Source organism: Somniosus microcephalus, chromosome 28 (genome assembly GCF_052327205.1).
Source record: "Somniosus microcephalus isolate GS21.2 chromosome 28, FLI_Smic_1.0, whole genome shotgun sequence".
NCBI classification, from domain to species: domain Eukaryota; kingdom Metazoa; phylum Chordata; class Chondrichthyes; order Squaliformes; family Somniosidae; genus Somniosus; species Somniosus microcephalus.
The window spans coordinates 24608229-24623581 of NC_141014.1; the positions used below are offsets into that span (position 1 = coordinate 24608229).

Genomic DNA, 15353 nt, shown 5'->3' on the forward strand with positions numbered 1-15353 from the left:
TGATGGAAACTAGAAATGCATTTGGTTAGTGCAATGCAATAACTCAACATATCTTCCAACATTTTATGAATGTCCATTTGTTTAGCTGTTAAAGGTGCCGAAAAGGGCAATCTTTGTGGTCTTCCCATGACGATCTCGTGAGGCGACAATCCTGTAGTTCTGTTGGTAGCAGACCGCATTGTCATTAAAGCTATGGGTAACAAATCAACCCATTTAAGTCCAGTTTCTTTACACAGTTTTGCAAGCTTGTTTTTCAGCATCCCGTTATATCTTTCCACTAGTTCAGCCGACTGTGGATGATAACTGCAATGGAGGTGCTGGCTAATCTGTAAGGCTTTGCATAGTTCCTTAATCACTGTTCCCGTAAAATGGGACCCATTGTCACTTGACAGTTTTGCTGGTATCCCAAAGCGAGGTACAATGTCCTTCAATAAACATTTAGCAACAGTAGTGGCGTCACTCTTTCTACAAGGAAACGCTTCAATCCATCTTGAAAACATACCAACAATAACTAATACATATTTAAAGCTCATACACACAGGTAGTTCAATAAAATCCATTTGCAAGTGTACAAAAGGACCCATGGGGTTTGGATGGGATGCGGGCTGTACCTTCTTTATTTTTTTTCCTGCATTCATGGTCTGGCAGATAATACAATTTTCACAAATTTGTTTTGCCAATTTTGAGATTCCTGGTGCATACCAGGTCTTGAGGATACAGTCCGCCATCCCCTCCTTGCCCGCATGGGTGAATTTATGAACACATCGGGCAATTGGTGATAGTAATAATTTGGGTGCCACCATGCGGCCGTCATGATGAACCCATAAGCCGTCAGTGTTTTTAAAACAATGATTAACAACCCATTCCTTTACTTCATCAGAACTGGCCCTATCTTGATGGGTCAGCACATCATCTAAGGACGGGGGCTGCGGTATCTCTGGCTTTTCCCTAACAGGGAAGGCTGAAACTTGTCGTTCAGTACTTGATATAGCTACTGACTTAGCAGCGCTATCTGCAGCAGCGTTTCCAAGCGCAACCTTGTCCAAATGCCCCGTGTGCGCTTGGCACTTAATAATTGCAATCTGTTTACGTCTTTGAATAGCTAGTAAAAGATTTTTCACTTCTTGTGCATTTTTAATCTGGGTTCCTGAGGAAGTCAGGTAACCGCGAATTTTCCAAATTTGTCATGCTCATGTATTCATTGTCTACAATAACCAGTCATTCCTAGAAAATGCTTCATTTCTCTTTTAGTTTTTGGCAACGATGTGTTGCAAACAACCTTTATTCTATCCGGCGTTAACTCCCTGTTTTAACAATGATTCCATCACTGGCTCAATTCCTTTTTCTGCTTTCTCTGACAATGGATACTGTGACCTTTTGGGTAATGGTGCAGCTGGATTAATTGTAACTTTATAGGGCTGTGCAGTCTAATAGTTAGGAGGTATTTTAAATCTTGTCCTGTTTTGTCATAGCAGGCTGTGCAGTGCAATTTTGAATGCCATTTCCCTAGTTTCAGGGATTCCTGGTATTGTTTAATGGAGCTTGTAACGAATCCCCACGCTCCTAACAGACTGACAAGTTTGGGACTCAAACTTGGGTCGGCAATTTCCCATGCGTAAAGAACAGGGGGCTAGATTTTCAGTTGCTTGCGCCAGCAGTTAGCGCCTTAAGAGAAGTGATTTTCGGGCGCTTTTCGTGTAGCGCCCGGGCGCAGCGCAGTTTGCGCCCCGCCCCAAATTAAGTTGCCCGTTAGCGCCGGCGCAAAGTTTTGCGGCCGCCCGGATGCGCGCGCAGAAAATGACGTCACATCCTCGTGCAAGGCCCTTTGGCCGCCCCGAATCCAAACTTCAGTCGGACCGCCCCATTCTGCGGCTGGCGTCCAGAGCGTTTGTAAAATGGAACGCAACACACCCTGGGGAGCGCAAATTAAAGAGCACTCCTCCTGCACTATAAATGGCAGTCTGCATGTGTTGTGTGGAAGGATCCAGTGTGTTGTTGTGAACGGTGTATTTATGTTTCCGGCCACCACCACCACCACCTCCTCCACCTCCTCCACCTCCTCCTCCTCCTCCTCCTCCTCCACATGCACCCTTCCCCTTTAAGAGCTCACTGGCACCAGAGTGTCTGCCGTGCGCTGCGCCCGAGCTCGGGCGCTGCGCTCTGCACCGCCGGCTTAGCGCCTAAAGATAGTAGTGGAACGCCTCTTTTAGCGCTCCACCAACCTCTTAGGGCGAAGCCACTGAATTTCCGGCAACGGGGCGCTACTTTGGGGCGGGCGCTAACTTCGGGCGGGCGCTAAGGTTAGCGCCCCAAAACTGTCTATACTGAAAATCTAGCCCAGGGTGTTTTATTTCTGTTACTGGGTACGCATATGCCTTATCTACTTGGATTTCTACCGTTACTCCTGATGGGGAGCAAATAATTGTAGCATTCATTTTGCACAGCAAGTCTCTTCCACATAAATTCATAGAGACATCTCCTGATAACAGAAAGGAGTGTTCTTCCTCAAATTCTTCTACTTTTACTGTGAGGGGAGTCGATTGATTCAAGCGTTGTAGTATTCCAGCCAATCCAGCTATCGGGGTCTTTTTCCCATTAATAGGCATTCCTTCAGAATATCCTTTCCCTAACACTGAAAAGGTTGCTCCTGTATCTACTAAAATGACATAGGTCTCCCAGCTATTTGCATTTTAACTTCAGGTTCGCTGCATGAATTTAAAGAAACAACCGGCATTTGGTGGTCTGTGGCGCCTGGGGCTGCTGGTGTCAGTCAGTAATTCTAATCTCTATTTCTCCTAAATCCCTGTCCGTTTGTAGGGTAACCTCCTGACTGGTCCGAAAAAGGGTTATGGACAGTGAAATTAGGACCTTTATTCTCTAACGGAGGTCCATTATTGGAGGTTTGGTTCTGACAATTTTTCGCAGGGCATTAGTTTGCCCAATGTCCGGGTTGTCCGCAATTGTAACAATTACCAGATCGTCCATACCCTCTTATTCTACCACGTCTTCCTCTATATTCCCCTCTATTCATCCTTCTATAGTTACCTTGTTATCCTACCATAATAGAGGAGAAAGGTGTTTCTTCGGGGTAATTTTTTTTTTCTGACTCAACAAACATAGAGGCAGTCTTTTTATCTGGCTGTTCTCTATTTCTCTCTTGTCCGTTAAACATTCCTTGAGGCAAGTAATTCTTTCTATGTTAAATGAACCATCTGCGGGAAAGGGTCTAGTCTTATTTACAGTCCATTTGGACCAATTTGGTAGGTGATCAATGGATGATTGACCAGTTCTTTAACATAAAGGCTGCTGGCGTGCCTTTCTCGGGTGGCTTACTGGCGCTAGCACTCATTTTAGCAGCTTAAATGGTTCACATAAAACAATCTAAACTCCCGTGACAATCCATGATCTGCGTTGTACGCCCCTACAGATCAGATTAATAAACTATACATACGTATAAAACTCGAGGGTTCTCAACCCTCGTGGAAGGTATTTCTAACTGGGGAAAATACTGAATCCACAATAGCTTAGTGGATCATGTAAAAGACATCACTATTTTCTCAACCATACATTCCGCCGCGGGACTCACTTCCCCGGCTTGGGTCTTTTCCAACCCCTTCTGCAGTTTTTTTTTCAGCTTAAATTTTTTAGTTAAAACATACAACAATTCCGTAACACTCTATGATCTGCGTGGGACGCCTCTACAGATCAGACATGACTAAACATTAATACATATAACAATAAACAATAAACAATACACTTGTTAAACAACAACCAAAGTGTTACTAAATCCCCAACCTATGCAGCCTTACTGGACAAAGCTGCAAAGTTGATTGATAATAACAAGTAGTTAAATACTCACTCTCATAAACATTAAACATTGACACTGTGTTTCAGACAACCGCCCACTCTTCTCTCTTTTTTTTTACCCTATTCCCTTTAGCCAAATCTTTAGCAAAAAGGGCCTTCAATTTGTCCCAGCTAACTTCAAGCTCTTCTCTCCTTCTACCCTACTCCCTTTAGCCAAATCTTTAGCAAAAAGGGCCTTCAATTTGTCCCAGCTAACTTCAAGCTGGAACCTTGCTAGTTCAATTTCCAGTAAATCGCTAGCTCCTTAGTTAATCAAATTCCTGACTTAACCTTCTCTCTCAGCAAGCTGGAACCTTGCTAGTTCAATTTCCAATAAATCGCTAGCTCCTTAGTTAATCAAATTCCTGACTTAACCTTCTCTCTCTGGTACCTTTATACAGTCCTTTTCTGCACGATCCTGTTCGCGGGGCGTCAGCGCCTCATGGCTGGTCCTCTGTTCCGTTTCTGAAAGGGAAGCAGTCACAACGGCAGTTTAACCTCCGAACCTTGTGAGTCAATTACCCGATGGCAGTACTGTCCAATGGAATAAACAGACTATGCGCAGCTATGCTCCTGGCAGGGAAAGTCCCAAAAATGTGGCAAAACACCACCTTCGGCCGATGGGATTTTCCCAACCGAGCAACGTACTCGGCGTCTGTTAACTCCCCAATTGGTACAGCAAGCCATCTCGGTGGAACCTCCAAATTGTAGAAGTGCCTTACTTCTTAGCTCTGGGTAATGACTCAATACACACTTGGATTCGTCAGACGGACAGGCCTTTTATTTTCCTTTTCTTGCAAGGGGAATCAGCACCTCCACTCAAGGGGTGAGGCTACTATTCCAATGATACAGCGTAAGCGCTCCATATTTATACAGTGTAACAAACAAGTTTGATTGACATTCCTTTGTTCCTCTATCAGGATACATTATAGATTAATCATCAGGTAGAAATAACATATTGACAGAAGGATCCTGGACACATAAGTCAACCGTTAATCTATAACAGGGCATGAATCGTGTAACCGGAGGTCCTCTTTAATCATATATATAGGGAGGCTAGCTTTGCTTTCGGTCACAAGTTATCAGGTCATTGGTACATCAAAGAAACTCATTATTTCACTTCTACATTCTCATTAGGTGGGCAGGCATCTGTTCCTGGCTGCAGTCCGAGTACTTACAATAGCTCTAGTTACACATCGACACTTGCCCAGTGTCAAGTCTGAAAACTTTTACCCAGCAAGCACTTGAAATTAACCCCTTATATCATGTAGACTTCCTCAATAGGTACCATGTACAAAAATTCAGCAATGAAATGCCTGAGGCGCAGCATAAATCTATTGACAGAGAAATTAATAAAAAAAAATACATCTAATGCTACAAAGACTCAGTCCCATTTTTATGATGATGGGAGGTTGATGTTTTTTTTTAACAAACATTGTCTCCTAGTGCTATTTCTTTTTCTGACTCCCCTCCAATTTCATTCTTCCCTTCTATGAGTTTCCTGACGATTCAATTTTGTTCTCGGGTTTCCTGATAACTCATGTTTCGTTTTCGAGTTTTCTCTGACTTTATGCCAAAAATGGCCGTTCTTCACGTTCAATCGAGAGAGCAGGTATCGGCAGGTCTTCCTTCAGGGGCAGCATCAAAGTAGAGCAGATTTGCAAGAGCACATTTCAGCAGTACTCGCTGGATAGCAACTAGGAGTAGGAACCCTGGTTGACTTCCTTCTCTCCCTAGCCCAGGGGCCAATGTGTACTGTCTGCTGCCCCAGAGTACTTGGAATTGAATCTGAGGCCTTCTTGGCCTGTGTGGTTCAGTCTTAGCCAGCGCCACCTCTGAAGCTGATAACCATTATACAATCTGTAACATTTTGTTTGAATTTGGAACTCACTGCCTGAAAGGGTGGCAGAGGCAGGAACCCTCACAACATTCAAGAAGCATTTAGATGAGCACTTGAAACGCCATAGCATACAAGGCTACGGACCAAGTGCTGGAAAATGGGATTAGAATAGACAGGGCTTGATGGTCGGCCTGGACACGATGGGCCGAAGGGCCTCTTTCTCTGCTGTATAACTCTATGACTCTATGACTATGGCTCTAGAGGAATCATTGCTGTTCTGGTGCTGAACAAAAGCTCCCTTCTGTTTACATTGACAAGTGGTTCAATTATATTTTTGTGACACTGATGCATTTCATTGGAAATTGTATCATTACCTCATGCGTCTGACAAATAAATTTAAAACAGGCTTGCCAAATATTTTCTGTAATAACATCCCTTTATCTTGAGCTGATTAGTGACAAGATACACCTTCATTTATCCTTTTTAAGACTCAGTTCTTGAATCTTGAGTCTTTCCTTGCTGCCTGCGGCCTACTTCCACCTCTTGCCTACTTCCACCTCTTGCCTGCTTCCACCTCCTGCCTGCTTCCACCTCCTGCCTACTTCCACCTCCTGCCTACTTCCACCTCCTGCCTACTTCCACCTCTTGCCTGCTTCCACCTCCTGCCTACTTCCACCTCCTGCCTACTTCCACCTCCTGCCTACTTCCACCTCCTGCCTACTTCCACCTCCTGCCTGCGGCCTACTTACACCTCCTGCCCCCCCCACCCCACCCCACTGATGGCTACCTGCCGCTTTCTGCCGGAAGTGATCAAGCGAGCTGACCAGCTGGAGGCGAATGCAGCCCGGAAGCTAAAATGTGCCAGTCACACTCCCGCGTGGGATTGGTGTCAGTCGTGGCTCAGTGGGCAGCACTCTCACCTCTGAGTCAGAAGGTTGTAGCTTTAAGACCCACTCCGGAGACTCGAGCACATAATCCAGCTGACGCTTCAGGGCTGAGGGAGCACTGCACTCTCTGGGGCACCGCCTTTCGGATGTGACGTTAGACCCGAGGCCCCGTCTGTCCTCTCAGGTGAATGTAAAAGATCCTGGGGCACTATTTCGAAGAGCTGGGGAATTTTACATAGGATTACGTAGGATATACGGCACAGAAACAGGCCATTCGGCCCAACCAGTCCATGCCGGCGTTTATGCTCCACTCGAGCCTCCTCCCGTCTTTCCTCATCTAACTCTATCAGCGTAACCCTCTATTCCCTTCTCCCCCATGTGCTTGTCTAGCCTCCCCTTAAATGCATCTATACTATTCGCCTCAACCACTCCCTGTGGTAGCGAGTTCCACGTTCTCACCACTCTCTGGGTAAAGAAGTTCCTTCTGAATTCCCTATTGGATTTCTTGGCGACCATCTTATATTGATGGCCTATAGTTATGCTCTTCCCCACAAGTGGACACATTCTCTGGGCTGAATTTTTTAGCTCTGTGTGCGGATGGCAGCGGGAGGGCCGTCAGATGTGTCAGTGAACAAAAAAAAAATCTTCGTTGAAGGCATAAGATGGGAGACCCATCACAATAAAGAAGCATCATTTCTTCAGCTGAGGAAATACGAACATTGTCCTTTTCTCTGCTCCCTGTCCAGCTTCAGCATATCTTCTGCTGGCCAGTGTTAATAGTAGTTGTGAAGAAGTCAATTTGCCCTCCCGTCCTAGGCAAAGGAGAATGTATGGAGCAAAGTTGAAGAGTAAATGCAGGATGATATAATTCTAAGCACTTCGTTTCAAAATATAATAAAATAATAGCTGAGATGAGGATTAAAACCAGCTTGACACTTTAGAGTCAATTGTTTTCAGTTTGTTTCTGCTGTTTATGCAGTCCTTCACGAGATGACCTGAAGGTTGAAGCCAGTTGGCAATGGAGCCAGTAGATCGCAGCAGCTTCCACAACAAAACTCACCGGAGTAGATACGTGAGCTTCCTTATCAAAACCTACCCTATATTGACTGGTTACTGGATTTGCTTTGAACTTCCTTAAGGGAGAGATATGCATCACTAGACTGCCCCAGATTTAGAGACAGGGTCTTGAAAATACTGGCACTTTCCTGCCTAAGCCCATCTTGAGGACACTGCGTGCTCAGTACAGTTTCGGTGCTTGTAGGCAGAGGTCCCGTTTGCCCGTCTCCAAACATTAAGCCATCAGAGCCACACCGGCTGACACCTTCATCTTTCTTTGTCAATGTTATGTCCACCAAGGAAACGTGTGACCCGAAAGGGTAATCAGCAGATTCGAAGATAGGAATTTGGAAGATAGAATTGAGACAATCATGGCTTCCCTTGGGCGGACAGCCATTTCTTAGCAGCTGCCCAATGTTTCCCAATTCGCTTGAGAATTGTAGAGGTTTTACATTACTTAGGTCCTGAGGTTCTCTTGGTGGACAGTCTATTTCTTCATCAATTAAAGCATTTTTGCGGGTGTTCGTTTGAGCTGAGGAACACTGATGATCTAAGTCAAACCCCTCATTTCCTAAAAAGACGCTACAGGGCGAATACTGCTGACTGCTGTCATAGAGAGAATCATTGGATGAGGTCAGACATCTATACGATCCACTTTTCTCGCTTACTGATCCAAGGCCACTTCGGTCGTAGCTGAAGTAGACTTTGCAAGGATCCACTTCATAAGAGCTGGGATAGCTGAACCAAAAGTAGCCTTGGTTGGCAAAACTGGACAGGGATGAATTTCCGATACTCTTGAAGCCGCTGCTGTCAGAAACGTAATCCTGCTTGATGAAAGATTCCGAATCTTTTATTCCTGAAATCTCAACCGAAGAGATTTCCGTTCCCAGATCCTCTGTGCTGTTGAACGAAGCGGGGAACGTTGTCCCAAGCCATTTCTGTGGAGGCAAAAGAAACAAATCTAATTTTAAGCATAAGAGAGGTAAAGATGCATGCAATGAATAGAAAAAAGGAAATACCTGCTGACATGAATCATGTCAGTCATGTGGAAATGACTTATGAAATAATACTGGGTGGCCTGCTGGTGGCGCTGTCCAGGGAGAGTATAAATACTCGGGCATGGGCCCAGCTTGCTCAGGACATTCTTTAACAGGAACTAGTGAAGGACACAACTAGGTCTCCATGTTGCAAAACAGTTGATTAAAGCTTTGTTTAACGCTTAGACCAAGTGCCTAGTAGTTTTCTTACGTCACCTGCATTTATATAGCGCCCTTCACAACCTCAGGACGTCTCGAAGCGCTTTACAGCCAATGAAGTACTTTTTGAAGTGTAGTCACTGTTGTAATGTAGGAAACGCGGCAGCCAATTTATGCACAGCAAGCTCCCACAACAGCAATGTGATAAAGACATTGGCCTGTAATTTCCGATCGAAGGCTTCCTGCGTGCGGAGGCCTCCTATCGGAAAAAAAATCTACGCACTTACCTGAGGGCTTCCGAGGTCCGGACACTTCCGCTCCTGGGCCTCTCCACAGTCGAAATGCGCAGGGCCCACGTATCCCAGAGGCGCAGGCGGTTCGCAAGCGTCCCTGGGATCACGTGGGCTATGGGGGAGCCAATGAGAGAAGGGAATCTCCCTTCATACACTTGACAGATAGACCCGTCAAATATATGAATGGAGACCACCCCAAAAACACTGTAAAGCATTAAATAAATTAAAGAAACATCACGTTTTTAAAATGAATTAAAATTACAATAAATTAAATACTTTAAACAAAAATTTAATTTTTTGAAAAAATGATTAAAGTTTTATACAGGGCTAAAAATAAACTTACCTTTTTTAAAAGTATTTTAAAATTATGAATAAGTGAAAAAAAATGTATTTAATTTTTTTCAACTCTTAGGCCGCAGGCCTTATGCTTTTACGTAATGCTTTTACCAAGCATAAGATTTCTAAGGGTTTTCAGCGGGCGGAGGTTCTCCAGAAAGCGAACTCTCCCCTCGCAAAGGCCCTTCTCCAGGGCAGGCGTCCGATCAGTCAAGAGCATGCCTGAAACCGCCATTTCCGATGTTGCTACGGGTGTGTACACAGACCGTACACACCCGTAGGCATTGGAATATACGGGCCTATATAATGGAATAGAAGTTCTGCTCTTTTCTCTGACAGCCCTGATGAAAGGTCATCGACCTGAAATGTTAGCTCTGTTTCTCTCTCCACAGATGCTGACCGACCTGCTGAGTGTTTTCTGTTTTTCTCACTGTAAGTAACTAGTCGGCTTGTGGACTTGTTAAAAATGTTTTTAATGCAGTACTGGGTTGCATCTCATTGTCTTTTCATTAGAATTAGAAGACAAGATGTCCCCCCTATTCTTGATGTGTGAATCTAGACACTAACGGGAGAGTTCACAATGATCCTGCACTCCCAGCTCTGTCCTGAGATCAACTGTAGCCCTCTACTGATGTTGCAGCTTTTCTTTAAAATTTGTTCCTGGGATGTGGGCATCGCTGGCAAGGCCAGCATTTATTGCCCATCCCTAATTGCCCTTGAGAAGGTGGTGGTGAGCCGTCTCCTTGAACCACTGCAGTCCGTGTGGTGAAGGTGCTCCCACAGTGCTGTTAGGGAGAGAATTCCAGGATTTTGACCCAGCGACGATGAAGGATCGGCTGATATACTTCTAAGTCAGGATGGTGTGTGACTTGGAGGGGAACCTGGAGGTGGTGGTGTTCCCATGCACCTGCTGCCCATGTCCTTCTAGGTGGTAGAGGTCGCGGGTTTGGGATGTGCTGCCGAAGAAGCTTTGGCGAGTTGCTGCAGTGCATCTTGTAGATGGTACACACTGCAGCCACGGTGCGCCGGTGGTGGAGGGAGTGAATGTTTAAGGTGGTGGATGGGGTGCCAATCAAGGGGGCTGCTTTGTCCTGTATGGTGTTGAGCTTCTTGAGTGTTGTTGGAGCTGCACTCATCCAGGCAAGTGGAGAGTATTCCATCACACTCCTGACTTGTGCCTTGTAGATGGTGGAAAGGCTTTGGGGAGTCAGGAGGTGAGACACTCGCCGCAGAATACCTAGCCTCTGACCTGCTCTTGTAACCACAGTATTTGTGGCTGGTCCAGTTAAGTTTCTGGTCAATGGTGGCCCCCAGGATGTTGATGGTGGGGGATTCGGCCATTGAATGTCAAAGGGCGGTGGTTAGACTCTCGCTTGTTGGAGATAGTCATTGCCTGGCACTTCTGTTACCTGCCATTTATCAGCCCAAGCCTGAACGTAGTCCAGGTCATGCTGCATGCGGGCATGGACTGCTTCATTATCTGAGGAGTTGTGAATGGCGCTGAACACTGTGCAGTCATCAGCAAACATCCGCATTTCTGAGCTTATGTTGGAGGGAAGGTCATTGATGAAGCAGCTGAAGATGGCTGGGCCTAGGACAGTGCCCTGAGGAACTCCTGCAGCGATGTCCTGGGGCTGAGATCAGCTAACTCAGCAGGGAAACATGGGAAACACTGGGATCCCTCTTGCTCTACATAGCTCAGCACCACACCAGTCATTGCATTTACCCACTCAGCCACTTCAGTCACCACTGGACACCTCTCATCAAGAGCAGCAGCAGCCTAGGCTTGGCAGGAGACTAACACCCAGGGCAATGGTGCAAAGTATGAGGTGAGTGTCAAAGTAGTGGAGGAAAGAACCTTTCAAATGTGATGGGGGGAGGGGGGGGAAGATAAGACGGAATATAAAGACAGGACGGCAAGTCTCAGATGTTGAGGATGGAAGAAAGAATTTGAAGTCAACACTCCTCCCAACAGGATCGGGCAGTATTGGTGATGTAAGAAAACTGCTAGGCACTTGGTCTGAGTATTAAACAAGGCTTTAATCAACTGCTTTTCAACATGGAGATCTAGTTGTGTCCTTCACTAGTTCCTGTTAAAGAATGTGCTGAGCAAGCTGGGCCCGTGTCTGAGTATTTATACTCTCCCTGGACAGCGCCACCAGCAGGCCGCCCAGTATCATTTCATAAGTCATTTCCACATGAATGACAAGATTCATGTCAAATGGTTCTGTTGCATTAATCGTTTTAATCTGTTGAAGTGCGAGGCTGTTCTCCTCCATAAGAATTATGCTCTGCTCGTGAGTCAGCTTGTTAACTCTGTGACTGCTGTGCATTCCTTTAAATCCGATACTTAGAAAATCTGCTCGCCACACGCCAGATTGGATTGATCGCCTTCTGAATCCTCATGGCGGTGGGCGGGAGGGATGGGGGTGGGGGTGGGGGGGAAGAAAGAAATTGGAAAACTTGCTGCGAATGTATGCATAGATGGTCTCTGCAAGCTCTGCTGGAGAACCGAAATAACCGGACAAGCAGAGTGACCTTTGCTTGCTCATATCCGCTGTTCTTATGTAATGTGCTGTTTCATAAAAGGATTGCACTTTGGTCGACGTCCCGAGGTAGCCAAGCGTTCCGAACATATTTGTGGTTGTCAGCTCACAGAAGTGGCTTCGAGAGATGATCCAGGGGCTCGGGGGGACAGCACCAGATTGCCAAGTGACAATGAAGGCGACGAGGAGAGGCACAAACCCAGTAGGCCACAAAAAAAAAGCTGAGCCTGACTGTTATTTTTTGCTTTCCAGTCTGCAAAGAGTCTGAATGACCTGCAGTCACAATGGCTGGCTAATTAACTAGACACCCCTCTGTGGAAGGAAACTAAACCAAATCTAATTTCAGAGTCAGGTCCGTTGTTTGTTTCATTTTTAAAAAGAGCCCCCCCCGACCCCCCCCCCCCCCACACACGCCCACGTGACTTTGTATAGCTTTGAAATAAAACCACAAACAAGAAAAAAAGTACACTTATTAATATTTTGAAAGATAGACTTCATCTCCAAGCTCATCAAACTGATATTTCCTTTCTGAAACAAATGTGGTTTTTAATCTACTCAACGTCTCGCAGTATTACAATGACTCAATACACTGCTCCACCGGCAGACTGATTTCAAAGGTCAAAGCAGCATGTTCAGCTGCGTCCTTACTCGGTCTTCGTACATAGGCTTCTTCTAGGGACAGAATTATAACCAAGACCGAACGTTTACCGAGGTACATCAAGGGTTAAACTACGAGGAGAGATTACACAAACTAGGGTTGTATTGCCTGGAATTTAGAAGGTTAAGGGCTGATCTGATTGAAGTTTTCAAGGTATTAAGGGGAACTGATAATGTAGATAGAGAGAAACTATTTCTGCTGGTTTGGGGAGTCTAGGACTAGGGGGCAGAGTCTAAAAATTAGAGCCAGACCGTTCAGGGGTGAAATTAGGAAACACTTCTACACCCAAAGGGTGGTAGAAGTTTGGAACTCCCTACCACAAACGGCAATTGATGCAAGGTCAATTGTTAAATTTAGCCCAGTAACATAACCACGATACCACCGTTCCCGTGAAATTGCTGGGTTGACATTTCAGTGCTGCATTGTTGGAAGTGTCGCTGTCTAAATGAGACATCTTCCCTTTTAATGGATCTAAAAGACCCCACGGTACTAGTCGAATAAGAGCAGGGGAGGGGCTAAGGAACCTTATGCTGAAATGAGATACGCTGGCCACCATGTGAAAGTGATGACTTCTGTACGGTAACCTGAATGCAAGTGAATATTATGACTCCTTAATTATCCTATAATGAGAATGAAAACTGCTGGCATAGTTGACAGACTGATGGATTTTAAGGCAAGAAACTCTAGAGATGTTAAAGGATCCAAAGAATTAGACAATGGCCCAGATTATGTGTGAGAGATGGGCTGAGAGCTGGAATAGAGAACAATAAGGGCAAGCTAAGGAGTTAACAGAAAGTAAGATGGACTACAAACACATCTGTCTAGGCTGACACTCCCAGTGCAGTAGTGAGGGAGTGCTGCACGGTCGGAGGTGCCGTCTTTCGGATGAGACATTAAACCGAGGCCCCGTCTGCTCTCTCAGGTGGACGTAAAAGATCCCACGGCCACTATTTCGAATAAGAGCAGGGGAGTTCTCCCCGGTGTCCTGGGGCCAATATTTATCCCTCAATCAACATCATCAAAACAGATTATCTGGTCATTATCACAATGCTCTTTGCGGGAGCTTGCTGTGTGCAAATTGGCTGCCGCGTTTCCTACGTGACTCCACTTCAAAAAGTACTTTTTGGCTGTAAAGTGCTTCGGGACATCTGGTGGTCGTAAAAGGCGCTATAGAAATGCAAATCTTTCTTTTTTGTTACCGGCACCCAAAGACCGAGGGAGAATTGAAGAAAAGAAATGGTTACAGGCAGATGATATTAGGCTAAAAATTATGGTTTACCTGAAAATTACCACCATAAGTTGAGTTCAGCTCATAAAAGAATTTGCCTGGATCGGGTACAGAAAGCCAATGAAATTTCTGCACTCTGGACCTAAGAGAACAAACAAGCTCTTGGTTAGGACAGTGGTTAGAGTAGTGGTACTCTAAGGGAAGGGGAAGAGAGGGGAGAAAGAAGGGAAAGAGTTGAAAGAGTGGCAGAGAAAAAGAAAGACAGAAAGAGGCAGAAAGAAAGATTATATATAGAGAGGGAAAAGAAGAGAGGGTTAAAAAGAGAAAGGGGATATATATGCAGAGGGGAGAAAGGGGGGAAGAAAGAGAGGGAGAGAAAGAAAGAGACAAAAAGAAAAAGAGAGATGTTTTAAAAAAGAAAAAATATCAAAGTATAAAAATATATAAGCACATATAGTTGGTTATGATAGGTCTGTGAGATTGGTCTTCGAACAGTTCACTGCTCAGAGTCTGACCCTTCACAAAAAGTTAATGAGTACTCTTGGGTTAGAGTGAGAATTGAGAGACATGTTTTACATCCGTTTGTTTCTACACTGTCAGGCTACTGATCACCAGTAATCCACTGCCATTCTCCACGGTCGGAGCCATCGGAGGTAATGTTAATCTGACCCAACAGGCGAGAAACTGAGGAGATGGGACCAGCCGTCCATTTTACACCTCGCCCAAAAGTCAGTGGAAAGTAAAACCGGGAGGGATGGTAACCGGGCGACCCAGCCAATCCTATCAGTCTTCCATAGAGTTCCGTACATAAATGTTCAATCGGCACCACAACTGACAGGCAGGAGAAATAATTCATGTGGGGATAAGCCAGCTTTCTGCCTTCTGCTATCCACCACCCAATGTTGAGCGCTTTACTGTTGTATTGCTGCATGAAGGAGACTAACTCAAAATAGGTGAAAGCACTCAACTAAAGTAGAGGCAACCCTGGATTCAAATGTGTGATGATTTTTTCCCTCTCTAGCAAATCTAGATCAAGGGTCAAGGCCTCGGCATCAATGTTAACTCAAGAAGCTCGACACCATCCAGGACAAAGCAGCCCGCTAGACTGGCACCCCATCCACCACCTTAAACATTCACTCCCTCCACCACCGGTGCACCGTGGCTGCAGTGAGTACCATCTACAAGATGCACTGCAGCAACTCGCCAAGGCTTCTTCGGCAGCACCTCCCAAACCCGTGACCTCTACCACCTAGAAGGACAAGGGCAGCAGACGCATGGGAACACCACCACCTCCAAGTTCCCCGCCAAGTCACACGCCATCCTGACTTGGAAATATATCGGCCGTTCCTTCATCATCGCTGGGCCAAAATCCTGGAACTCCCTCCCGAACAGCACTGTGGGAGCACCTTCACCACACAGACTGCAGCAGTTCAAGAAGGGGGCTCACCACCACCTTCTCAAGGGCAA

The 15353-nt window shown here is 45.6% G+C and overlaps 1 protein-coding gene across 1 annotated transcript in view; it reads right to left on the reverse strand.

Moving 5' to 3' along the window:
• Window positions 1-4605: 4605 nt before the first annotated feature.
• Window positions 4606-15353, reverse strand: part of LOC147099451 (interleukin-2 receptor subunit beta-like) — a 35990-nt gene continuing 25242 nt past the window's right edge. Inside the window, exons 7-8 of the mRNA XM_085969622.1 lie at window positions 13938-14028; window positions 4606-8567 (exon numbers count right to left, since the gene is read on the reverse strand). Of these exons, the coding sequence (XP_085825748.1) occupies window positions 7671-8567; window positions 13938-14028 (988 nt within the window). The 3' untranslated portion in view covers window positions 4606-7670. The remainder of the gene's footprint in view (window positions 8568-13937; window positions 14029-15353) is intronic.